The 19,454-nt window shown below is 40.2% G+C and overlaps 1 protein-coding gene across 1 annotated transcript in view; it reads right to left on the reverse strand.

Moving 5' to 3' along the window:
• The window catches only part of CC2D1B (coiled-coil and C2 domain containing 1B), a 30,502-nt gene extending 11,054 nt beyond the window's left edge, over window positions 1–19,448 (reverse strand). The window contains exons 1-14 of the mRNA XM_010716120.2: window positions 19,292–19,448; window positions 16,446–16,587; window positions 13,055–13,167; window positions 12,096–12,215; window positions 10,834–10,971; window positions 8,692–8,965; window positions 8,088–8,212; window positions 7,860–7,935; window positions 6,552–6,662; window positions 6,100–6,230; window positions 5,482–5,554; window positions 3,199–3,311; window positions 2,400–2,592; window positions 42–214 (exon numbers count right to left, since the gene is read on the reverse strand). Of these exons, the coding sequence (XP_010714422.1) occupies window positions 42–214; window positions 2,400–2,592; window positions 3,199–3,311; window positions 5,482–5,554; window positions 6,100–6,230; window positions 6,552–6,662; window positions 7,860–7,935; window positions 8,088–8,212; window positions 8,692–8,965; window positions 10,834–10,971; window positions 12,096–12,215; window positions 13,055–13,167; window positions 16,446–16,587; window positions 19,292–19,357 (1,848 nt within the window). The 5' untranslated portion in view covers window positions 19,358–19,448. The remainder of the gene's footprint in view (window positions 1–41; window positions 215–2,399; window positions 2,593–3,198; window positions 3,312–5,481; window positions 5,555–6,099; window positions 6,231–6,551; window positions 6,663–7,859; window positions 7,936–8,087; window positions 8,213–8,691; window positions 8,966–10,833; window positions 10,972–12,095; window positions 12,216–13,054; window positions 13,168–16,445; window positions 16,588–19,291) is intronic.
• Window positions 19,449–19,454: the final 6 nt, after the last annotated feature.

Consider the following 19,454-nt stretch of genomic DNA (forward strand, 5'->3'; position numbering starts at 1 on the left):
GAGAATACGATACAAAGCAGAATACTAGCAGTCTTACTAACCTTGGAAATATCAACGAGTTTGCCACATTTTGCTTCCTCAATCTTTAGGTCAAAGGTCTTAGCTGTTCTGAGATACATCTTAGCCTGTTCAAGATTATTTTCCTTCTTTGCTTTGATGGCTGCTTTCATGTATTGCTTCTTTCTGTTCTCCAGAAGTTCCAGTTGTTCCCTAGCTGAAAAACAGTTGTATGAAAAATCTCACTCATCTGACACTGACATGGCCCTGAAAGTTTCATCATGTTCAGTTTATAGTCAAGAAAAATCAGTAGAAGTACAGACATCGACTGAGGACATTTCCTTACTGCACTTCATTGTTTCTTGGCTAGTTTCAATCTCGTTTATAAGGATGAGAAACACTTCCTTATATCATGGCATCCTTCATAACAAAAAAAAAATAACTCACAGCACTTCACAAAGACACTTCAAAGTGTCACAACAAATCACAACAGCTGACAGGTAAATAGCAAAAGCCAAATTCAAACTTTCAGCTAGCCGTTTAAACTTCTCAAAGACAGCGAATATTACGAGCACATGAACCTTGAAAGCACTTCTGTTTACTCATTTCCCGTCTTCCACTCTCTCTGTCAGAGAAAATAGATAAGACAATGTATGCAGGCACACTCAGACACATCCATCTCTGCTTATTTGTAATTCCTTGCCATCTTAACTGTTTTCTTAAGTCTTGGGTCTTCTGTTTCCTTCTCAAAGCAATAAGGACAATCACACAAGTTAGAAAAGATTGCTTTACAATGTAACAGGTCGGTGTATTTTGCCCCTTAGTTTACCTCACTTAGGAAAGGGTACAGTGTTAGCTGAGTACAGCCATTTCTAAGGATACTCAGTGATTTCACCACTGCACTTGTAATTACACAAGCTAAACAACACCTGCAAGAGGTGTCTGTCTCTGCAAATAAATACACAAGTGATTCTCATGCTATTTTCACTGCTGTCAGATGAATATCCCACTGTCACAAGAGAGGCTGCTACCCTACTGCTGTGAGCAACTTGGATCCCATCAGCCAAAACCAAAGTGATTAGAAAGGTAGCTAGCCTCGTTTTCATTGAGACAACATAACCAGCATATAGAGTTCTCTGTGAGGCTGAGATACAGAACACAGGTGTTTTCAAAGAAAATGTGTGTAAGATGAACTTAATAGAGCCATTATTCATACTGATCATGGCTCCTTTCCTAGTATAGACCTGAAATGTTTCACTGCACTCCCATAACTCTTTATGCCTCACATACTCTGACCAAAAAAAAAAAGCTGATTATCAACTAAGCTGTACTTCATAATTCTGGGAGAGGGAAGTTAGATGTGAGTCACAGAAAGTAGTTTAACTAGTGAAATATAGCTCTATGATAGCAAAGTACTGGCATTTTGTTGTGAAGATGAAGACTGTATGAATCTGTGTCAGTTCTTATTGCACCTATTGGTCTCATTTTAAGATATTTGAAATGCCCAGGAGAGATTACTGACCAGGTAACGCCAGAGATGATGGAATACCACTTTCTTCACAGTAAAAGTCAAGAGCATTCTAGATTCATTTAAGAGATTAATATGCCAGCTGAAATTGCAGAAACCTAATTTCATGAGGATTTATGCATCTTCAAAGCCAAAGCATACAACTTCTATGTTTCAGCGTTCTTTAAAAAACAAGCCATGGAACCTTCTAAAGAGATGAATTATCAGGCACATTGAACACCTTTGCATTCTGCAAAAGAACTCGCATCAGGTAAGTAGGCAGTGTGCTTTGTCCCGAGGAACTACCCAGGGCAGGGTGGGATTATGGTCATGGCATGATAGCAGTATCAGTAAGAGCTCAGGCACTGCTGGCACGTGCCCAGATTGCTCAGTGAGGTGGTGGCTGTACAATTAATCTTGTACAGACAACTGTTCAGTGACCTTAGGGATAGGAGGAATAGAGATTGATGAATTACTGCCCATGTACTGGTTTGATATCCTTGGGTGAAACACGAGGCAGAAACCACTGTTTCACACAGGAAGCTACATTACATACATGAATGATTCAAACTAGTGAGCCATCCACTCTAATGAGAGTTGAGTTCAACTGTGAGCAGAGTTAAATATTATGAATCAATATATTTGTTACATCAAAATTAATTAAAAACCCAATCAACCTTGTAATTACACACGCTGCCTCTGTGAAATACAGGCTGTATGGATGGTCTGGATCTGTCCTCCAGCAGATAAATATACCGAGGCTCCTGACAGAGGAAATTTACATCATGCATTCACAGGCTTAGATCTAAATCATAATGAAAAGAAGTCTTCATCAAGGTATTAGTGCAAATGACTTGCACATGGATCACGGGGAATGCTGATCCCACCACCTTACCAGCTGGAGGAAGATGATCCACTGGCTCTGCCTTGTCCGGGCTGGAGGGCGATGCAACTTGCTTTACACACTCAGGAGAGCTTTCCTCCTCAGCTACAGCAGATGGCACTGTAATGGGCTTAACAACCTGAGTCGGCTTTCCAGGCAGCTGAGCAGGCTTCTTGGCAACTGGGGCCTGTGTCAGAAGTTCATTCTACCATAACAGAAGTAATTTCATATTAAGTGCACAGAATCTAACCCAGAGGATGGTATCTCAAGCATCAATAAACCTGGTTATCACTATGCCAACCCCCTAATACCACTTTTGAGAGGTGTATAACATTCCAGACTGTGAATTCTAACTTCTGGGGTCTATAAGGAGGGCTGTGCCAGGAGGTAGCTGACCCATTGCAAGCTCCAAACCTCTGCTATAAAAGGGACAAAAGCAGTGTTCAACAACACAGTCGTTTCAAAAAGAGCAAGTGCATGCATCAAAAACATCATCCAGGAATTCTCTCCATTAAAAGCTATACTGGTTGAAAGCACAAGCATAATCAGCAACCAAATTTAGCTAGGGAAAGAAATTAAACCAAAGACTAAATGCAAATACTGCGTGACAAGACACAGTGAGTGCTGAACATCCTGGGGAAGAACAGACATAGAAACTATTGGGATGCAGGAATACAGCATAGATTTAAGCACTTCTGAATAATGTAAAGGTATGGCCAGAACCTGAAGTGTTCGCTTTGAAACTAAAGTAATCTCATTATACCAGAAGAAACAAAATTTAGACTACTAAACATATAAAAGAAACACTAACCTCGTCCTCTTCATCGTTATCCTCCATGCTTGCCAGCTTGCTGGCATTTTCCAGAACAGCAGCTATAGTTCTGTCATCATTTGGTGCTGCAACACCAGGAAGGGGGGGAAATCCTAAGGAGGAAAGAAGCAATGAGTTGTGCAATGTGTATGTTTTGTCTTCCATGTTTCTTTTCTTTTTTCTGTGAAGTTATTTCTATACAAGTATTAATTATTATATTTCGTAAGTTAGTATATCTAGACTGAGGCCAAGGCCAAAAATTTTCGCTAGGTGGGCTCAACAATAGACCTCTCACCAATATCCAAGCTTAAGGGATGATGCTAAAATGATGTAGTAGCAGAGCATGGTTTTCTATGTTCAACACCTGGCAGCCAGCCAAGGAACCTTACAACTTCAAAAAGTTGGTAGGAGATGCTCAGAAACAGTAAATAATTTAGCCTCTCTCCTTTACAAACAGAAGTGCAGCAGATTGTACAAACAGTTGCTGGTTTGTTTTTTTTTTTCCTCTTTTACTACAGCCTCACTTTATTTGGCACACAGTCCATCAGAAAAGCAGTGATACCCCATACAACTATAAAAAAGACACAGCTGAAGTCCAGGAAATGGACTATAACACTAGCTGTCAAAGGATATGCTGGAAGTTCTATTGCAATGGAGAGGTTGCAAAGTAAAGCAAAAATACAGTAGTTAAATGTGAAGTATAAGGAGAACAATCCTTTTGATCGTTTTATTATTCTTTTAAGGATGGGAGGAAGGTTGGATGATGGAAGATAAATTCTGATTTCCATGCCACCAGTTCAGTGTCAGCTTCAAACAGCAGAGATGCTCCTGTTTTTCTAAATTAGTAAGATTTGTCTCATTAATATGTAGCAAGCATTCTTGTTGCCAGTCTCATTAGAAGGGCTAACAAATAATGACTAAACTGCTTTTGAGCTTGGAGATGGCTGCTGTGGGTACATAACTAATTTGATGTATACAGGCAGGCAGAACACAGGACCTTATGCCAATGCTCCTGTGTGACACAAGGTTCATTAGTAAGCAGCATTTCTGTCCCCATGAAGGTCAGGACTGCTACTTATCATCACCCAGATGCAATGAAACGCACTGTCAGCCCTGTATAATCTCACAGCTGGTTTCAGTGACTGCCTGACTGCTGTCTTCAACGTAAATCACACAGCTTCTAACTCCTGACTGGTCAACATGCAGCTGTGTAAAGAAATTGAGGAGTTATGCATATTTTCAGAAGGCTAAACCTGGAGTACCTCACTCTTACCACAACTGATGTTCACTACGAATTAGATTGTGTTCTAGAGCACGAGTTGCTGAACTGCTGCTTTTCAGGGGCAGATTCAAAGTAGGAGCTGTTCAAAGCACAACCTGACAGATTTGGTGCTGCCTACCTTACTACTATGTACTTTACTCCTGCTGAAGAGTTGCCATTGCCACATTTGATAGTGACAAAAAGCCACCAGATTCGTGTCCTTGAGGATTTTTTTCCCCCAAACTAGAAATTCTAAGCACCATTTTGCTGCGATGTGCATCTTATCACAAGAACACATTACACACAAGGCAAAAGGAATGATGCTCCCAAGAAAAGGAACAGTATCACACAAGCCAGAGATGAAGTATTCATAGATGACCTTGCCCAAACCTTTATAGACAAAGCACTGTTCTGAAGAAGATAAAAGAAGAGACAGAATGTCTCATGGAGTTTCATTTTCTGTCTCTGTCACTGTCTCAGTGTGACACAGGCATGATTTGTTTCATCTCTGTACACTACTTTCACTAGCCTTGAGAATGGCAGCATTCATCTGACTTGTCAAGCATTGCAAGGAGATATTTAATTAAACACAGAGATCTGAGGCTGCTACTGGGAAAAAAAAACAGAATGGGAAACATCAGGTAAAATTTTTCCAGTTTCAAAAATCTCCTTCTCCTACCCCAGAGAAAGCATATACATCCCAAGTTTATCCTTTCCTCCACAACAGGCAGAGAGTTATATTCATCATCACCTGCTCACGATTATGTTGCTTAACTCTCCCAAAAAGGGTTGCTTTCAAGTTCTGGCACTGTCAAAAAATATTTACCAGTGCAAAAGCTTGGGAGCATTTTGATAAGCAGTTTTAAAATGTATTCTTTGGTGCTAACCAAAAAGAAATGCCAGTCAACTGAACTGAAAAAAGGAGGAGACACTTCACAGGATGAGGAGGCAATACCTGCACAACTCCTGCAGAGCCCAGAGCACATGCAGAAGTTGCAATTAGGACACAGGGTCACACTTACCAGGAGGAACAGGTAGCTCAGAAAAGTTAACTTTTCTCCCTGCTTTATGGGCTCTTATGGCATCCTGGTATTGCTGTAATCAAAGGCACTCAATAAGACATAAAATGGAGTTTCATGTTAATTGTAAGTTACTAATCATTTATATTTAATTACCCCAACTATTGCAGAATACACAGTATTTTGGTATTAAGTTGTATATGCATACCACCACCTAATTCTGAAGACAATCTTGCTTCAATGATTATTTACATCTCTTTCTTGAATAGTAAAAGATGTCAGAGGGAAGTAAAAATACTGCTCTGAAACTCAAGCTTCTGCAGCTCAGAAACAGACATCACATTCTTTAAATTCTTCTGGCATGAAAGACTGAGGAGCTTTACCTTCTTCCTACTTCTTATTTACAGTACGTGCCCTGCCTCTGAATTGGTTTTATTTCAGTAGAGCTGAACACCTGTATTTTGTTTTTCCTTACAATGAAGGTTTTAGAGCTTTTACACTGAAATTCTTTCCAAATAAAAGAACGATACACAAATGATTTATCCCGAAAAATTCTTCAACAAGAGAATTACCTCCAACAGCTTTGCTAGATGCAAACAGCTTGCTATATTTGCATTTTACCTTGGCTATCCTCTCGTGCATTCTGCCTTTCCGATCATCCCCACTTGCTTTAGCTTGTGCTGCTGCCGACTTGTACTTTTCAAGCCTTTGCTGCAATGCTTCCAGCACTGTTTTTGGCTCCTGCAGGGAAGCTTGAAATAAGAAAGACAATGAAAAGCTACGTCATTCTGACTTCAAAACATATAAGCTGCCTTTTTCCTACCCTTCCTTACCTCCCGCAGAGACAAAGTTATTGCTGAAAATTCTTATATACAACTCTTCTAAAGGAAGTTTATGAATTTTTTACTTTCATTACTGGTCTATAACAAAAATCAAGATGGGATCAGTAGCAAACAAAATTTAGGAACGTAGCTGATTATACTCAATCCTACTGTACTTCACTGGAAAATACCTCAAAATACCTTCCAGCCCTGCTATCTTTATAGCTTCCTACAAAAATCCAGAAGTCCTACCTGAAGCTTCTTGGGTTTGGGAATCAAGTGCTGCAAGACCCTGAGAACTTCCCACCGAAGCTGGTACCTTTTGCTTGGATGTATCTTGTGCATTTCCTAAGCTTTCCAGATCTGCAAAGCAAAGAAAGCAGGAAGATTCACAGCATGTTCCATAAGCAGCAAGTAAATACCAATGAGTAAGAAAACCATGGACTGATCAGATCTCCTATCAGAAAGCTTTTCGGCTTCAAAAGAACATTTGGGTGTCTAGGTAAGTCTAAATTTCCCAATATTCAGAGAAAGTGCTTTACAGTAGAAAATGTGAAATACTGACTTAATTTAGGTTTGTGCTGCTTACTAAGAAGAAGAAAAAAAAGTAAAAGCATTTCAGGTATTCTAAGAATTCTCTCACAGAATATAACTTGCCACCTTGGCAGATAGGAAGCATGAAAAAAATCACTAACTTGACTAAAATATCCTAGTAACAAAATCTGTGCTGAAAAGGGAAGGAAGTAACACCTTCTATTCAGAAATCCAAGTTTCAAATAATAGTGGTTATTTTTAGAAAACTAGAAAACAATCTAGTTTCTAGTTTCATTCTGGAGACTCAAAACAATCTAACAATCTTAAAAAAATATATATCCACTACATTCATGTTCAACAGTGGAATATATCATGGGTGAGGATTCTCTCCAACACCATTTGGTGATCAGTTTACAACTTAAGAAGTCATAAGAGTCATGATTTACTGAAATAGAATAATCTGTCATCTATTTTCTTTTAATATAATAATCTACTACTTGCAGTAAATTGTCTAAAACACTGACTTGCAGAGATCAAATGTTGGTTACGATGCTAGATCCATTTTAATAAGTCTCTTACAACGATTCAAGTATATTTAATATTTTACCTTCCTAGGATTTAGACTTTAATGCATTGAAATTAACCATCATTTGTATCCTTGTTAGCGTATCTGCTGATCTCTTAATCTGAAACCTTATGAACTTCAATTGAAACACAGAACAACATTAAGTATTACAGTGAACTTTGAGAATGTGCCCTCATCCCCCTTCTCGGCCACTAAAATATTGTCTCCTGTTATCTGAAGTTACAAAAGAAGGAAAATTAGACATCAACTTTGTAATTCACAGAAATTAATATAGATAGTGATACCTCATTTTTCTTGGATGCTTTTGATTAGAATTTGAACACGCACTAAGTCTCAAACCTAGGTGATCTTTAATTCTTATAGCTTCACAATCAAATTCAGAACCATTGCACATTACAGCACAGACAGACTTCTAAAAGCTTCTATAAGGTACACCTTACCCTGAGGAGATGGAGGCATGTTCTGGAGGTCTATTGGCTGCCCACTGTCCAGAGCTTCCAAGACCACATTAAATTTCTAATGCACAGAAACAAAACAGAAGGTATATTCTAGTATGGCCAAGACTTGCTAGCTGGCACAATGAACACGTGACATCAACGAATGCAAAAGCACAGGACGTGGGTACAGCACAGGGCACATTCAGCATTTAAGATTTTCTGTGTGCATACCTTGCCTATTTTCATATATTCCTTTGCCTTTTCCAGGTCCCCTTGCTGCTTGGCTTTCAGAGCTGCTAATTTATACTCCTTCTGCCTCTTAAGTAGTATTTCTCGTGTGCCACTGCTATGGAGATCTGTGAAAATAAAATACTGAGACTTACACAAAGCATGGAATAGATGCACTTCTGGTTACATTCATCTACCTGCACATCTACCTTTGAATCACATATCCATCTTTTCCTCTCAGTTTCCAGTCCTAACAGGCTTGACAATCCCACTTTTTCCAGTTTAAAAAAAAAAGAAAATAAAGAAAAAAGACAGAGTCTTTAAATCAGGGTCTCCAAAAATCTTTAAAGCACCTAATTCCACATGTTATAACACTGGAGAAGCTGAGACACAGTCAAGATTGAACATATTGATACAATGCAGACCATAGCTCTATAGTAACATGTGATTTCACTGCCAGAGATGCACTATCCCACTGCCAACTTTATCTGAAATATTCAACAGGGAAGTGCAGACATAGGCAGCGTTTTGGAACACAGCTGAAAAATGGAGAAAGATGTAGCATTAATATCATACTGCAACAGCTTATCCTCTCAGATTATGGTACCTGTTTCCAGGGTAGGACTAGAAGCAGCATGACTCTGTAGAGATTCCAATTCCAGGTGCTGCTTTGCTTCATGTGAGTTCTTCTGCTCATCACCTGCACAAGACTCAGCTCTGCTCTCTGGTGGGACACTGACTGAATCTCCTGAATTTTCCTGATCTGCTCCTGTGGCTTGAGATATGTGAGACGAGCTTTTTCCTATTGCAACAGGAGGTGGCACTTCTTCCTCATTGATTTTTTTGCCTCTCTTCACTGCAGCCAGCATGGTTTCCAGTGTCTGGGAGAGATGGAACACCGAAGTTGGTAGGTGTTTTCATCAAATATAGTGCTAGCATAAAATCATTAAAACATGAATTAATTCTCCTACTCATGGTGAGATCTATTACATCACATCACAAGAGATGGATGTCCTTTAGCATTCCCTCTTTTACTGCAAGGGCAACATCAGCACTAGGGAAAGGTGCCCAATTATCAGATTAACACAGTGCAAAAGACTTGCTACACAAACTAGGTAATTGAAAGTGGCAGAGCACCTGCAAGTATCAGACCATTGATGTGGAACAGTCAGCTTTCTGACAGACAATAACCAAGGAAGCTATTGCTGAAATGTCACTTCAAAATTGTATTTAGGGAAAGAAGGAGTCCACATACTTGTTTTGTGGGGATGAGAAAAATCATTAAACTAGAAATGGCACAGCTGGTGACTTACGGCAATAAGCTCCCACCATCATTAACATGGGTTAACTGCTAGTCACACAGTTCCTACTTGTGGCAGAGAAAGGGTTTAAAGAAACCTATTTTTTTTTTTTATATTTAAAGTTCAGACAAAGAAGCATCATGATCTTAAAGCCAAACTAGAAGTTTTTACTTCATTCATGTTCCACAGAAACTGAAATTGAAGCACAGAAAGACAACAACATCTCATCAGTGCCAGAATCACTGCTACTCTCAGTTAGCTGAGGCACTGTTTGACCTACTAAGTAACAGTGGGACATATAATTTGACTAACAGCATGTGAGACTGGAGTTCAGACCAGCCCAGGAACACACACGCAGCTCTCTCCTCCTCATGTGTTACCTGAAACATGGAATTAGACTCTCTGGGATTAAAGTTCAGTTCCAGGAATCAAGCACGAGATAACTGTACACCATTTGCTAGAGTGTCATCTAGCTAATTAGGAACTGTGAGCAGTGAAGTAAGATCCAGTCTACTAACCTTAGCTACACCACTTAAGCACATGGAAACTCCCTACCTTGAAAAACAAAGCAAAGGAAGAGGCAAACAGAGCACTAGGTTTCCTTATTTGGTGAGCAAACCAGTTCTGCTATCCCTCTTGCTCTCCCTAAAGGTCAGGTGGTTACATGTACATTCAATTCAGAGTAAAGTGGCAGAGGACACACACAGCAATATCCCTTCTTGTGCATTTCCTTTTCTGGGTTTGGCCTCAGTCACTCCCTCTGCACACTTGGTAGCCAAACAGACATTACGCTCTTCCCTCACTGAAAGATAAAGCTTTGCTCAACAAGACAGTCTGCTGCTGTCTGAGACAATGCAGGAGATCAGAGAACAGGGAAATAGACACTGCACAGCAGCAATCACCAAGCACTACCAAACTAACGGCAAGCACGCCACCTGGCTGAAAACATGCAGAGCTAGAGAAGCTGCTTCTTGCTGCAATCTGTAATGGTTCTAATGAAAAATCCCATTTCATTCATTTTCAAGCCCACCCATGGAAAGGTAGCCTGTCTTGGTCTCACAGAACCAAATGGAAGGGGGTATCATGGCAGGTGTATGCATTAGGAAAGCTCCTAAACTGTGAGTTCAAGTAACAATTAACAGTCATTACAGGTAAAATTCAGATCTAGATGGGCAGGTTCAACACCAGCATTTACCATATTCCCTGCCTCCAACTGCTGCTAGGTACATTCAACAGAAAAAGAGCTGATGCACAGACATATGAAAGTACACTTTACCTGTGTATTTACTATGCAGGAACACTAGTAAATGTTTTTACATTAACTCAAGGCAGTGTATTAGAATTTCTCTCCCATTTCAGCAATTTCACACATCTGAAAAGACTGAACTACACCTCAGAGAACTGATTTTGTCACCTCCTTGTTCACACAACTTACGAATCTAACTTACCTTAAGGCCTCTTTCGTACCGCCGTAGTTTGGCACTCTCACCCAAGTCCTTTGCGTTAGAAATTGCCGTCCTATAGTTAACAATTCTCTTCTCTATTGTCTGCTGCAGCTCACTGGTGACAGCAGCAAGCGAGGTGGTCTCAGAAGAAATAAGACAAATCAAGAAAACTTACTTCATCAAACTATAGGATCTTTTGCACAGCACTGAAAAGCAAGCACTCTTCTTCAAACACACTCACATTAGCAACAAACGCAAAGATGGAGCGGTCTCCAAAACAGAGCAGTACTTGTACTACACTAACAGTTCCTGGATCCATCTCTGGGCTCTCTCTCAAAGGCGCAATAGAGCAGAATGGGTGGAGACATTTAGAAAATTCAGTCAACAGGGTAACAGGAGCCATGTGGTCAGAGAGTAGGTGAGGGAGAACAGTAAGGCCTTTCAAATACCACACAGCAAAGGGTGCGAATAAATATTTTGGCACAAATCTTTTCTCCTTTTCTAAACATGCTGGTTGACGTCCCTCAGGGGCTCTTCTACTTGGTTTTACTATAAGAACTCTTCTTCCTACAGCCTGAGATTAGGTCAGTGACACAAGCAGCCTAAGCAAAGTTATTAGTACTACTTACAAATGCTCCACAGCTACAGAGACATTGCAGATGGCTGCCGATGTAATTACTGCTATAATTACTACTATTATCTCTACAGCAACTCTGACAGACTCATTAATGGGCACAATGCACGAGGGCACTGGAATCTGCAGCACACAACAGAAACAGGGCAATAACTGAATAATGGATTTAAATGCATGAGGATTGACAAGTTGAACTGAGAAGGCTAAGGCTACTGAGAAATAAAATCCACCAAGATGTCAGAGATACTGAGTTATATTGGGTCTCGCTATCTCAGCTCACAGCTTAATGGTCAGAGAAGGAAGTCACAAACTTTAGAAGTGAACAGCTATTTACATGCTCATACACAAAATGAGGTGTAAGGCATACTGGATTCTGTTTACCTCCTTGATTCTATGCTTACACTGAAAGGCATCCTTGGAACAAAACAAAAAACAATCATTCAACTCTATAAATACAGCACTGGTTCCCACAGAGAAGACAGCAATAGTGTAGTTTTTCCTTCCCTCAAGGACAAAAGGGTCTCTCTCTCATTTGTTACCTTGTACTACTGTTTATCATGAAAGTGATTCAGCAAAACTGTCAGAAAGCTTCAGCAAAACTTTATGTCAGAAACATAAAGCTCTCTCCTACCTGTGGTTGCAGTTCAGGTTGCTCATTTTCTGCTTCAGCTACAGACTGCTCCATTGTTACTGTTTCATCCTCACAGCTTCCCGTCTCACCTTCCACTCCCAGAACTTCTTGCAATTCTGCCTGAAGCAAAAGTCAACAGTTCTTCAAAATTTTCTACTGCCTCAAAATACAAAACAAATGAACTCCCCAGTTCCTTTGGATGGACCTTAAACACAGAGAATCTTAAACATCTCATATCTCAGATACTTCTGTATTTATTTTAAAGAAATTGTTTCCATGAATTCCACTTGTATCCACAATGGAAAGCCAGATACTAAAAAGCCAGACTGCAGCTCAAGGATCACCACACAAGATTGTGGTTAAAGATCTGAACTAGAGAAGTACTTTCAAGACATCATCAAAACCTACGAAACTTCAGAAAATCATCCTTTAACACCGGATGTTAAAAATGCTGCCTAACACTCTTTTCCAAAAAGCTAGCCAAAAAGGAATTATTTGGGATCTTCCTCTCAGGCCAAGCACTTCTAGCAATAGCAAAATAGTCATATACGTCACTCTAAGGAGAACGTTTGATCCTATACTGCACTGTCTGACACAGAAAGGGATTCTCACTGTTCTCCTACTCCTCTTAGACTATCACACATTTGAATGTGCCGTGGTTTGAAGAGTTAATCTGTCATCTTTTCGGGGAAGCCAGTTGGTGAGGGTTGCCAATAAAGACTTCGTTTGACTCTTTCTCTGTATTATCTCACATTCCTTTTAATAAATTACTTTCTCCTATCTCAATCCGGTTTTATTCCTCTTCCTTCTCTTGAGGGGAGGGAGGAGTTTCACATGATTAACTCTTCAAACAGAAGAGCAGAAGAAGTGACATAATGTTAGCTAGGAAACTCTGTCACTGTATCCTTGTATGGAGTATTTTGCATGCTTAAACTTCTTGCTAACAAAGTTACACATACCAACAGATCTGTATCTTTCTCCAAGTCTTCATCCTCTGCTTCCTCCTCATCTTCATTCAGGTCCTTCATGCACTCTGCAGCCATCTTTTCAATATGATCCATGGGCAGAGGAGCTGCAAAAGAAACCACAAAGAGATATAAGCCCTGGACAACAGTTATGCAGTCATTGAATACAAACTCTGAAGCTGTATCTACTGGCTGAAAGACAGCAGTGACTTTGCTTCCTCTGTATCTTTGATAAGAGTCACAGGTAAACAAGAGTATACTCATGGATAAAGGACAAACACTGGGGAAATGAACATCTCAGAAAAAGAAAAGCTACAACAGCGTTTCTGAAGGTGACAGCCAAGGTAGGCAATGACACAATGACTGCATCCAATAACCCAGCTCTTTAGTAAAACAAGGAGTCCGAGCTGCAAAATGGTGAGCATCACAATAAACAAGTATATATGGTGGAACACAACAGTGCTCAGAAAACATAGCTGCAGAAGAGAAAGATGCTGTGCCAGGTTTGCACAGCAATGACGTTTAAGACTGAGGAAGACAAACAGGTAGGTCTAGATGAAACAAGTGGCTCAGGGAAAAATTACTAGAAGTCTCTAGTTAAGTTCCTAGGCTAATTTAAGATAAATATTTCTGTGATATTATTTACAGAAATAGCTAGCAATAATTACAGTTTCATCGTGTAAGATTTCAATTTTCCACAGAAAAATCAGAAAATCATACTGACTATTCTTAGATGTTTTGTCAAAACTGTATTCCTCACGTTAAGATAAAATACAATGGTGTCACAAGAACAAATTAATATAAACCATCCATGAATAAATCCAATTACACGCTTCTATCCATGAAAGGAAATTACTGAAGCAGCCTTTGTTCCCAGTAGGAACAAAGATCTGAACTAGTTTTAGGCTCATGATAGATACTTATAAAAGGCATTTATGACATGATTGTGCATATTAACAAAGTCTTGTCTTGGCAGCCTTATCAGATCTTTCTGTTCTGCATCCTTTGCCTCACGTCAGTTTACCCTTAACAAGATGTAATTTACTGCTGTATAACCTTTGGTTGAAAGATTAAATTCTGATTCTCTATGGAACAGAAACACTCCATAGCTGATCCAAAGTACCAACAAAGTACCAAGAAGTATTTTTCCCACTTCTTTCCCATTTCTACTCTTCTGATATTGAACTCAGATGAGGTAAAAGTACCCCAGCTCCCAAGGACCTGCACACATGGATTTGATCAAGTTAGCTCACAAACAGAGGCAGCTTCAACAGTTAGATGGATAAGATGCAGACACTGAATCTCAGCACTCTTGCCTTGAAAATTTTTGTTCGCACTTTCATCACACTGATCACCCTGGCTCAACTCAGAACACTCCAAAACACAAACCCTTTGTCTGAGAGCACTGTTCAAGCATTCCCTGAGCTCCAGCAGCTCAGAGCCATGCCCACTGCCCAGGGGAGCCTGTTCCATGCCCACTGTCCTCTGGTGCAGAACCTTTTTCTAAAACCCAGCCTGGCCCTCTTCTGACACAGAATCAGTGCAATAAACTTGATGAAACTTGATTCCCCTCTTCAGCCTAAAAGCAAAAGCAGGCCACTGGCACAGAGATCTGCTATACGAATCAGGAAAAACACTTTCTTCTACCTTCTTAACTACACTTTTGCATTTTATGCATTATCATCTCATTCCCTGAGATTTTCCTCTTTCCATATCTTTACTGCTACTCTGTGCTGTCATTTTTCTTCAGGCTCCTGGTCTTTGTCCTGAGAACTCTTCTGAACTCTTCCTTGCCAAGTTCTCACCTTTACTTCATACCACGCTTAACCGAAATCTCCTTTAACTATTCACTTCCTCCACACATTCTCGAAAGTGGAGATAATTGCACACAAATACCAACTGTCCACACGAATGACTCTGATACCTCCCTACACAGATATATCTCTTACTTCATCACAGAATGGCCAGGATTGGAAGGGATCCTCAAGGACCATGAATCTCCAACCCCCTGCCACATGCAGGGCCTCCAACCTCCCTATTTAATACTAGACCAGGCTGCCCGGTCCCATCCAATCTGGCCTTGTAAATGGAACTAAAAGAGACCACATCCCTCTCCTGAATTTGCTGAATGAGATGAAAATTAGCCCAAAGTTCATCTGCTTCAATGATTTAAGTTACTCTATCAGTGCTGTAGTACCTCTATCAAACACACTACCAGTGTATGTGACACATAGCAAAACTCTGCAATCAGGACAGCAGGCAAGTGGCTGCACTTCAAGGGTCAGATTATCCCTTACCTGAAGCCCCTCTACAGAGACAGTATCAACCAAGCTTCCCTGGATAGCTGGTTCCACTCTAACCCAGTATGGCAAGCTGAGGCTAGAATTTCAAGCATCTCAGTAGCTGACCAACTGACATTTATGGTTGCAGATAGCAGAGATTTCTGTACTTGAGATGTTGCGTCAGTACAGCTTTTGCTGCCTGCAACAAGGTACAGACAGATCACTTCTACCCTACCTATCACAGCTCTAGAATATAAATCTAGGAGTCAGTTACTGCACCACGTGCTCAGTTATCCTCTCCCTTGTAAGCACAGCAGTGTTCCTGCAGGCAGGTGACCAGACCAAGGAAGTGTTTCAGCTGAAAACCTAGCACAACAAGAGAAGTTTGTTTTTATAGCTGTGTTTCCTGAACCAGCTCACCCTGCACCTCCAAAAAGCATACTAATTTGGGAGTAGAGCTTGTCCACTTGTAAACTGCCCCACTCTGCAACAATCTTGACAGTAGCTTACAGAAAACCTATAAAACATTGCATAGCTGTAAGTAAACACCATTAGACAGATTAGCAGTAGATTTGTAAAATATTAACAATAACAACTATATTTTCCAAGAAACACTAAGCCGCCTGAATAACACGAGTTATCAGATCCTCCCAGTAACTCCAACGCTTCCAGAATCTCTCTCCTAAAAGAATATTTTGTTTTAGTTACAGTATCCAAGTAACTAAGAATATAATGCTTATTCAGTAAATTCACTCTAAGCAAAAGAACAACCAATCAGTCCAGCCTGCACAAGAAACATGATTTCTATTTTAAACTCATCTAGCACCTACCACCACGTGTTATGACACCATGCACTAAATTGACAAGCATGTCTTAATTTAGTCATTATTAAATTAGCTAGCCATCATATATGTTTTCCCTGTATTAACAAGAACACAGACAAATTCCTCACACTTTTTGCATTAACGACTGTTACCTTTTAAAATTGAATACAGCTTCTACAAGTGGTGCAAAAACTTTTCAGATAAATCAATGACTTGTAAATAAATCTTTAAGAAATTATTCAGGTTGTCAGTAGATAAAATCCTGAGACTTGGACTTACTTTTTCCTTTTGGTTTGGTTTTCCCTTCTTTCACCTTTGCTCCTGTGATAGCAGCAAGCTCTGCTTCTAGATCACCATCATCCCCACCTTCCTCTGCACTCAGTAGCATCTCTTCAGGATTGAAATCTACAAACAGCCCCAGCTGGAGCCAAGGGAAAGAAAAAAAGTTGTGCTATGAGAAAGAAATGACACTCAAAAACATCACCCTGCATAGATTATTTAAACATTTTTTCTTTTTCTTTTTTAAAGCCAACTATAACATCGCTTCTATTACCAAAACAACACACACAAAGCATTCGTGACTGAAACGCAGTGCACAAATCTTAATAAGCAATGAATACGCCCTATAGAAACTCTACATTATCAATGATTTTTAAAAATAAAATCTAATAGCTTGCCACAACCAGACAAAATGATGGCTGTTATCATTAAGCAGATATCATCAAGGAAGTTCAGGGCAGCTCCTGTAACAACTAAGCTAAAGAAATATTTAATCACCATTCACAAATACAGGTCTGACATGTGCACGCAGAGACTTCACCCTTGTCTTTTGGAACAAGCTACATTTGCACATACAGAACCATCTTCTATCTTATTAACTCAGCACATAAACAACCAAAAAGAGGAAACACACACACAGAAACGTGACCAATGTCTAAGTTACACTGGGAAAAACAATCAAGTGTTCAAAATAGATTATCGCTATAGCTAAGTGACAGCACCTCAGGGAAGACTATTAACAGTACTCAGAATGTGACAGAAGACTGCCTTTAAATTTTGCAAAACACACCAAAAAAAAAAAAATATCAGAGATACCTCTGAAATCTTAATCTGAAAGATGCTATTCTAAAACGTCATTTTGACACAACTGTTCTATTGCTAAAGTACCTAACTGACCCAGGAATAAAAGCATTCTTGATGTAAAGAATGTTAATGATTTATTTCTAATAAACATGAATTAGCCGAATTCCACTCATCATGTGAGGTACACAGAGCAGCTTTTCTGAGATTTTTTCAAAGCACAAAGCCCTTTTGGTGCACCGATCTTCACAAAGCCAAGCAGGTAGCAGCTCAACTCCATTCTAGCATCAGAGTAAAAAAAAAGTTACCATTATTACAAGGATTAACAATCTTCCCCTGACTTGGAGGATCTGCAGTGCTGCCAAGGCTTGAAGCTGGCTGTCAGTTTTTCAACTAGAGCTATTCAGTAATAACTTTTTTTTTAAACCCTGTAGGAACCAAGGTACTGGTGGCTCTTTTATAACCCCAAAGAAGAAGATAAGACATAGCTGAGAAACACTGAGTGCAAGGATCAGGAACAAAGCAGCAGCTGTATGTTTGCTAGCCATGGTCCTGCCCTTGACATTCAGTAAGGTACTGAACTGGTAGATGAATCACTCCCTGCCTTCTTCCATCTTCTGTAAAACAAAACTAACGTATCTGTAGTCTTGTATAGAATGGAAAGAAGGTCCAGACAAGATTTAATCAGGAAACGTCTGTAACAGTGATCTAAAGACTCAAGTTCAACAGAATAGACAGTCGTATCTGTTATCAGTATGAAACACTGATGATTACTGTGCTACAAGCATAGGCAAAGAAGTCAAGAACAGAATCCAGCAGTTCTAGGGCTGAGTCCTCAATCTGATCAGCAAGGCAAATTTTCCATGAAGTTACTGCATCAAGTTTTTGCTTTCTCCAACTTCTTCAAGCATTTCTTTAATACCCTCATACGGTTCAGAAATAGCTAGTCACATTCATTTGCAAGTGAACAAGCCCTTAGCATATTCAAGAAATAATCCAAGCTGTAAGCTGTAACCATATAGAAATAAAAACTGGTAAAATACGTTAGTCAGATCTTTTATTTTTTTCCTTTCTTAGGGAGAAGGAAACATACTTCCATCACTTACGTCTTCCCTTCCTCAAAAAAGGTAATTAAATGCTACTCCTCTAACTGAGAAATACAAATGATTGTATTGGAGCAAAAGTGACTTCATAGATCTCTAACAGAACCATTCTGCCTCTGGTATAAGGATACTGATTCCACCAGAACAGAGTAACTTACCTAGGATCCCATTTCAGTCTCTTCTCCTATTTCCCTATTTTTGCATCAGCTATTCCTCCAAAGCTTAATCAGCTTCCATTTTAGATCTAACTGATTTTGGAACTTTAATGAGCACTCGCTCTCTGCCACCACTTCCATTTACATATCCACAATTTTGCCTGGGTCAAATTGCTTTCTTTACGCTTTTCTGAACTTCTTCCCAAGCCTGCTCACCATTACCAGATTCGTGGCTCTCTCATCAAGACTTCTGAAACTACATCCAAATGAAACGAGTACAAACAGAACCAACTTGCAGGCACACCTAAGCTCTCAATGATTAAGCAGTAACTACCGAGCAGTGACAGCAGCTAATCAGTCCATCTGTTAAAGGAAGAATAACCTCACAGAAGGCAATAAACTGTTGCTTTACTGTTTTCCCATCTCTGACCCTGAATTTGTTACTTAATATTCTAGTCTTACTCCTCCGCTTTTACAAGTATGAGAAGAAATTCAATATAGAGACTGAATTTACGATTAAATCTCAAAACAAGTGATTAGGAAACTACCCTAAGTGTGAGTCATAAGGTCTGCTACAAAGATTACAGCGTGACAGCACGGCGGCTTCCTCGCAAGGCCTTACTCCACGCATACTGCCCGTCACGTTACTTTAGGAAGAAGGCACTAAAGGAGGAAGCACAAAACAACCGACAGGCAACTGGAAGTAGTTCCGAGCCTCCCGCAGGACAGCGGCGAGGTCTGAGCGGGCCGCCCTACCCGCGGCACCCCGGCCCTTCGCCTTCCTCACCTGCTTCGCCACCGCGGCTCCCTGGCCCTTGGCCTGAGGGCTTTTCTTGTGCCTCCTGCCCAGCATGCCGCCGGCGGACCTCAGCGCACAAACAAGGAGCGCGGCGTCAGCGTGCCCGGCCGCCTCGAGGCAGCGCCAGCGGGCCGCGACCCCGAGCAACGGC

Source organism: Meleagris gallopavo, chromosome 10 (assembly GCF_000146605.3).
Source record: "Meleagris gallopavo isolate NT-WF06-2002-E0010 breed Aviagen turkey brand Nicholas breeding stock chromosome 10, Turkey_5.1, whole genome shotgun sequence".
Classification (NCBI taxonomy): Eukaryota; Metazoa; Chordata; class Aves; order Galliformes; family Phasianidae; genus Meleagris; species Meleagris gallopavo.